General features: G+C 38.3%; 1 protein-coding gene across 1 annotated transcript in view; it reads right to left on the bottom strand.

Moving 5' to 3' along the window:
* The window catches only part of Itga8 (integrin subunit alpha 8), a 174,898-nt gene that overhangs the window by 83,712 nt on the left and 83,153 nt on the right, over nt 1–8,033 (bottom strand). The window contains exons 14-15 of the mRNA XM_048809772.1: nt 4,310–4,355; nt 1,849–1,956 (exon numbers count right to left, since the gene is read on the bottom strand). Of these exons, the coding sequence (XP_048665729.1) occupies nt 1,849–1,956; nt 4,310–4,355 (154 nt within the window). The remainder of the gene's footprint in view (nt 1–1,848; nt 1,957–4,309; nt 4,356–8,033) is intronic.

The following is an 8,033-nucleotide window of genomic DNA, read 5'->3' as shown; positions in this document are numbered from 1 at the left end:
AAACAACAGCAGATGGGGTAGAGAGGGAAGATGAGAGGGAAGGGGAGGGGGGATAGTAGGGGATAGGAAAGGTAGCAGAATACAACAGTCATTAATATGGTATTATGTAAAAATGTGGATGTGTAACCGATGTGTTTCTGCAACTTGTATTTGGGGTAAAAAATGGGAGTTCATAAGCCACTTGAATCAAATGTATGGAAGATGATATGTCATGAGCTTTGTAATGTTTTGAATAACCAATTAAAAAAATTAGAAAAAAAAAAGAATCGCATCTCATCTTAATAAAAATGACTTAATGCAATCGGAAAATTGCTCACAAAAAGAACACTTTCTGGTTTAAAAGTAATAATCTTTCTGTAAAACCAAACAGGTTCCATAAAACTACTTAAATTTTAAGGAAACTATCCATGGAACTAAAAGTCCTTAGGAAAAAAAATTATCTTGTTCAAAACCACCACATTCTATACCAGAGTGTGCTGTCCATGTTGAAGGAATTCCTTCTAGAAATCCACAGGGTTAGAGAAGACTACATGGGGATATTGAAGTTTTAATACTCACACTCAAGTAGCACTCACAGTTCATTTAATGTTCATTTAATCATGCCAGGCTAAGGAAAAGTGCTGGCTCTTTCACATATTTTCTCAGATCAGGTTTTCATTATACTATTTTATGGTTTAAACCATTTAAAAATGTGCTCAGGGCATTTCCCAACTACTTTCAAAAGCAGTTAAGGGAGAGGACATGCCTGCCCGTTATAGGAGCTCCCAGCAACAGGATGTTTTTCGAAGAATTCTTCGGGGTCTTCTGGATCCCCCACCCTCCATCCTCAAGTGTTGACTTTGATAAGAACTCCTGTCGAAAGGCCATCAGTAACATAGTAACACGGGCTAGAAATAACTTCTTTGGGTCACGACTGGCCTGGTCTACATTCTGACATTCTGAGAAACTGAACATACTGGCCTGAGTTAGACTGCATCTCCTGGAAAATGAGGGAAAATCTCAAACACCTCAGGGATTTACTGATTTTCCAGGAGATAAGCCCAGTTGGCATAATCCAATATAATGACCTCTGACCCTTAAGGACCTACTCTTGAAATACTAGGGGTTATTTTCTTGGGTTTTGATATAATCTAGTTTCATTTTGTCCTCCTTTCATGTGACTGGCACAATTCACAAGGGACACTTTGAAAAGCTGGCTAAGCAATATTCTCCTGTGGTCCAGGCCAAGGGGCCATGATTCTACCACTATTCCTAATGATGAGATCGTGATCACAAAAATTCAGGTTAGGGCATACAAAAAAAAATCTCTTTTTTTGTAAGGTTTACCTTCTATCTAGTTGTACATGCTATGTTACAAAACTGACATCTGCATTCAGCACAGGAAGCAATGATTTAACCCAAGCTAGACTATTAGAAAAGTTGCATGGGAGGATACATAAGAGATATCTGAAAAGTGGTATCCATAAACATATGCAAATGCAAGATAAGGTATTTTGTTTTATTTTTAGTTTGATTAACATTTTAGTATGCCAAAGAGATCTCTCCAAGGTTTGTTTCACTGGGAATTTTCCCAAAGGTTTTGATGCTTCTCATTTCAGAGCCTAAAGATCAGAGAACTAGCCAAAGGTCGGCATCATGTCATAGTTGCATTTAAAAGACTACTTCCTTGCTACTCAAACTTGGTCCACAGACAAGCAGCATCAGTGGCCTCTTGAAGCTTTTTCTAGATATACAAAGCTTCAGGCCCTACTTCAAACTTACTGCACTGAACTATTGCATTTTTTTAAAATAAGATACCAAGGTGATCTGAATCCACATTAGAGGTTGAGAAGAACTGGGTGAACTCACCAGGCCACAGGTGTCAAAGATTCTGGAATCTGGCAAGTTTTATTGTCAATATTGATAATCACTGGGTACAGCAGAAGCTGGGCATCCACAGTCACAACTGGCCTTGCTCTGCAGGGAGAAAACACAGGGTCTGAATGGACCTCACCAGCGACAGGCAGAAGCTCTCTTCCTGAAAGGCAGAAGTCTGCTTCCAAAGGCTCCTGCCAATATTCCCAGATTTGTGCCAAGAATTCTGTTCTCTGCATGAATAAAAGGGCAGCACACTCAATTAGCTACCTCTGAACACACCTGATAGCATATGAATCCAAATAAGGGATGCTGTGGGCCTATCAAGTGTAGCCATACTCACAGACCTGCTTTCTTTATGGAATGGACTCACAATATTGTGACTACATTGGTATAAAATACTGCTTTACAATTTGGTAGAATATTTACATTCATGCTTGAGAAAATCCATCATCTTCCAGCCACTCACAGTAAGTATTTGAATTTTACAATGTTGTTGGCTCATTGACAATGTTTTACCTCAATTGACAAAGTTCTATCCGAGCTTTGCAGAGTTAGCTAAGCACTCGAGGGTGGGTTTACAGAATAATTCTGTGCTTAACTCAGAGTGGTGGTTCTTAATCTTGACTGCCCAATAGAATCACCCAGGGAACTTTGAAATACAAGGCTCAGGCCATACCACAGAACAACCAAAGGGGAACCTCTGGGGCAAGAACCACATTGGAATGTGTTTCTAACATGCAACAAAGTTTGAGAGGAACTGATGGAGTTAGCACTATTCTGGCCACTCAGGTGAGGATAAAAAGACCAGAGAATAAGTCACCACAGAAGTGAGTGGAGTGATTTTTAAAGCTTGGAAATCAATGCCACCAGATTTCAGGATGACGGTAGGAGTCAAGGCCACCATATCTCAGGATGCAGTGACGCCATGTTGGGTAAATCTTCTCTGAAGACAGAAGGGGGAGCTGTGACTTGGAGGTCAGAAAGTTGCTTAGGACATTGCTTTAAACAATTTCATCATTACCACATGGGGCCTACTGGGATTTTTCCTAAGGTGCTTTATGCTGTATATCTGTACTTCATTATTTTTATTCTCAATATTGTGTTAACTCCAGTCCTTATTAGAGCAGATGACAAAATGGAATTAGATGTCCAAGATATTTATTGTGGCAAACACCTATGAGAAGAAAAGGGGAGTGAAGGGAGGAGGCTTGGAGTTTTGATACCTGTAAGGATGAAGGGAGGAGAGAAGGTTGAATAAAAAGTTCTGGTGTGGGTGATGGGGTGTCCTTGGGTCAGAGTTACCTGTGAGGGGAGTTGCATGTCTTGTAGGAATAAGCTTCTATTTATGTCCTTGTTGTGTTCAGTAGTTGGCTGGGAGCTGCTCATGGGAAACAGGGCATTGACAGAAGAGCAATGGCAGACGCAGAGAGTAGCAGTTTGGGCCATGGGGCCATTTCTCTTCAACTTTTTGTGGCCACTGCAAATCCCAAGCCCCAAGCTTCAAAACTTTGGGAGTTCCAACTGCCTGATTCTCTAGAGCCCGAAGTGGAAAGTCATTGGTATAAATCAGCTCTCATTGAGTTTATATGGAACTGATGAGGAAGAAAACCCACCTACAGCAGGAAACCTTAACCTCAGACTTTCTCTGGGAGCTGACTGTATTAGCACTACCTTCCCTACATGCCTAGGGACAACTATTTATGCTCTCTGACTTTTGTCTCAATATCCTGACATAGTTTCTTAAATTCTTATAAATGTTTTAAAGGAAAGTCCAAACATTTTAAGCATCAGCTATCTAACCAGCTAGTGTTCAGAGTACTTCACATGCAGATTCTCACTGAATTCTTTTGAACAAAGGTTATCTAATAAAGTCAGCATTGCTATTCCATTTTGCAGATAAAACACCTGAGGTTTAGAAAGTTACAGGAATTTATCCAAGGTTACAAATTAGTGAGTGTGTGGAACGGTCTGGCTTGGATTCCACGCCTGTTGCATTTGAACTGCTGATCAACACTTGATTTTGCAGGCTGCCAACTCCTGGTATGTTTTATTCCTTAACTCAGTGTCCACACTTGATTATAGCAGCCAAGGTAAAGAGTAAATTCCCCCACCCCAAACTCCTCTATGAGTGCACATTTCAATGATTTCCAAAGTACAAAGAAAAGTTCAAATACAGTAATATTTAAAGAGTGGCTCATTTTATGATTTTCTGAGTTTCAAGTCTTATTTAATGTTTCACTGGTAGGGACTGGAAGTTTGGTCATCAAGTATGAAAATAAAAATAGAGAAGGATGAAAGGCTAAAAATTGAGGGCCAAAATACCTCCAGATTTTAAAAAGAGCATCTAAGTATTATCCAGAATAATCAGAATAGGTTTTTAAGGCAAAACAAACAATAAAAAGAAAATGTAACTAACAATTAGAAGAACATTTGCATACCACCAGCCACATACCTGTAAACAGCTACTTTTCCTGTTCCAAATGCACCCACAAGTAAATCTAAAAAACAGAAAAAAAAATACACGCACGGTTTATAGAAAAAAATCTACAGGTTGAGCATCCCTAATACAAAAATTCAAAATTCAAAATGCTTCAAACACCAAAACTTTTGGAGCACTGACATGGAACACAAGTGGAAAATGCCACACTACGACTCTTTGTTTCATGCACAAAATGATTACAAATATTTTATGAAGTTACCTTCAGGTTGGGTGTATAACATGTATATAAAATGTAAACCAATATCATGTTTAGACTGGGTTCCCATCCTCAAGATATCTCATTATGTATATGAAATATTCCAACACCTCCCCAAGCTGGGAATCCTAAACACTTCTGATCAGGGGTACTCAACCTGTACTAAGCTCAGAACCAGAAGTAGCACATGAGCATCCTGAAGCGCTGATTGCAGAGTAGGAACCACTGAACAAGAATGGACAAACCTTTCTGAAGACATTTTGGAAAGGGTATTGGAGCTTCAGGATAAACAACTAGATATGACAGGAGAGTCAACTAATATCAAATCCTCCAGCACTCAGGGAGACCATCTTTCTAGAAGTGCCTAAGAAATTCATCATAACATCATTTTTCCTATCCTCCAAACTAGTGGCACACATTCCTAGAAGACGAAAAGGCACAAAGCAGTTCTCAGTGTCCACTATGCATAGTGTCTTATGATGCCCTTACCAGCCACAACCCTATGAAACCACGATTTTTACCCCTGGAGAGGGATACAACCATTTGTTCTTTATAGGTAGTTTGGATGGTGAGTATGCTTTTGGCAAATCAGTCAGCAGTTGATGAAATAACTGACATATATTCTAACAATCTTAAATCACAAAGCATTAATAATAAATAGCTTATATTGATTGAATGTTTACTTCCACAAAAAAATTCTTCTAAACGATTTACTTTTATTCCTAACCAGAAGTTAGGAAGTCTCTATTGTTAGTATAGTTTTACAGATGAGGAAACGGAGGCTTAAGAAGGCCATGCTATAAATTTACTAAAGTTCAACCATCAGGTCAGAGGTGAAGCTTGCTTACAGCAATAGATGATTCTGGAGTATTTGGAGGGATGGCACTCACAGTTGTTTCAGGGAGTTTCAATGATTGGTTAGTATGTAGGTGAAACTACCCACTTTTTTCAACCTAATTTACAATGTTTATTCTTGGTGGGAGCGAACCAACACAAATGGGAATGACAATAGCTAAATCTGCAGAGTGAAATTCAGAGGTAACAAAACTGGGCTTCATAGAAACAAGAGCCAACCAGCAGAAAACAGTTGAAATTATAACTGGTTCACTTTAGTAATAAAGTAGAAATGAAAATAGAAAAAAAAAAACCCAAGACCCCCAAAAAACAAAAAGGAGGGGAAGGAACCTGAGTTTGTTGCTCGATATGGAAACTAATAGCATAATTAAATTGGAATAATGGATTTTGCACAGCAGAATGATTTACAGCCACCTCAGCTCCCACCTTTCCGCCTGAGGGCTTAATGGGCTTTTGGCCATTTATGGATGGAACCAGATGAAAACTAGTACAGTTTCCTATCCCTCAGGCATGCTTGCCCCCATGCCTCTGATTTTCCTGCTCAGGTGGAGCCCCAGCTGCCCATAGCAGCAGCTACCTTGATAAGAAAAATTTTTAAAAGATCCTATGTCTTTCTTCCTTACTCCCTTACCAGTATTTCTGGAGATCATTTCTCAAACCAATTACCTGTTTTCTAGTCCTTGTTTTAATATCTGTTCTGGGAAAATTAAACCTAAGACACAAAAATTCTAGTTAAAATTTGTATTTAAAAAGTGGACTCCAACATCTTTAAGATCAAAAGCACAGTGAGATGTCTTATAGATACACAGATTGCAACAATAGACTCAGAATTTTGACACCAAATCTCTGCATTTAAAGATATGCATCTATGCATATACTAAGGTTCAGATAAGTCGAACAAAAGTCATCTAAAGAGCTCACTATTAGCAAAATTAAAGAAAACAGTAAGCAAATGGCCAACTATGGCTCATGGAACAAAACTCTTTTTTAAGGGCTTGAATCTTTGAAGATACGAAGGTTTCCTAAGTCTACCAATTTTTAATATTATAAGGATAAATGATGATATCAAAACTTCAACTTTTTTTCAGTGATTTTTCTCATTCATTTTTGTTACATTTGCCTCTTTTAGCATATCAGTGCATTTTTGCTATGTCACAGGAAAAGGAGCCACTGATTTGCAGAAACATAAACTCAGTCCATCCTGTGTAATCACAGACTCCAATATTTAGACAAGTGTAACACACGTGGCCCTGGCCTGAGTCCATATGTGTTGACCTGACACCAGACAGGAGTGCTCCATTATGAAAAGCAATTCAAGAGGAACTACAAGCTGTGCTCTTGACTCTGAGTAAGATGGCTATTTATACAGCAAGAGTAGAATTTGCATAAATCACAGGTGAATTTTATGAATGGACTCCCTGGATGGGCAAAGAAAACAAGACTGTAAACCTTTCCAAGCAGAAATCTTTAGGTTTGCATGTCCCCGGTACTTCATAGAATAGTATGGGTTGAAATAAAAGAAGAAAGAAATCATCTTTGCAACCACATTAGCAGGTACCCTGTCAGATACAGAGTAGAGACCTCATAAATGCTTGCTAAGTAGGGAAGTAAGTAATAATGGGATAATATACAAAAGATGAGAGGGATGAAGAAATGAGTCAGTTATTCAGATGTGTTCATATAAACCATAGTTAAATTCTGCTGTGTACTTGGAGGTATTGGGACCGCCCCCCACCCCACACACACACATCAGATTCTAGAAAGTAACATAGAGGATTCGTCACAACCAGATTGTCATTAGAGATGAGCATTTGAGATACCACCTGATGGTCCTCAGGAAGAGAACTTTTCTTTTAGGAACTTTAATTCCTGTGCCTATGGGTGGGAATTTTCCTACTTTGGAAAAATAAAATAACTGGCAAAGTAGGCCACAATTTTCTTCATAAGAATGTGGCCACAGTTCTTTAGAAGCCAAGAAAACAGTTATCTACCACAAAAGTATGTTTGTCTTTTGAGACACCACCTTGGTATTGTGCCTGCTGGAAAAGGCCAGAGAATTTATACTCAGGACCTTAAATTGGTCAGTCTCTTTAGGGGAGCAGAATTGATTTACTGGTTTGTGTTTCTAACCAATTTGTCTTTCCAAAATATAGGATTGGTTTTGATAAGCACTATATGATTTCTCTTTCTCTCTTGTGTTCCCTCTCTCTCTCTCTCATATATATGTATTTCATTTCATATATATTGCATATATGTAACATTTATATGCATATACGTTAATATATGCTATAGACATGTGTACATGTACATTTATGTGTATATGTACATATTTGTGTGTATACCTACACAGACAGAAACAATACCCTTTAAAATTCTTGATTAATTTTGTTCTTAGGAATTTAAATGATAATCTACAAACAAAATAATTTTTGTGCTGATCTTTGAATTTATAATTCAGAAGTTTCTTCCTTACTTTGAGATAACATAGGTCTCACGCTGTTATCTAATGTTTACTTGTCTTCCTTACAGAAATATCTTAAAGGCAGATCTAAAAACAAACAAAAGAAACACTTTGCCCTCTCTCTACATAGACACTGTTTTTTCCACGCCCTCCCCACCCCCCCC

This window comes from Marmota marmota, unplaced genomic scaffold, assembly GCF_001458135.2.
Source record: "Marmota marmota marmota unplaced genomic scaffold, marMar, whole genome shotgun sequence".
Classification (NCBI taxonomy): Eukaryota; Metazoa; Chordata; class Mammalia; order Rodentia; family Sciuridae; genus Marmota; species Marmota marmota.
This window is presented reverse-complemented; position numbering and strand designations above follow the sequence as displayed.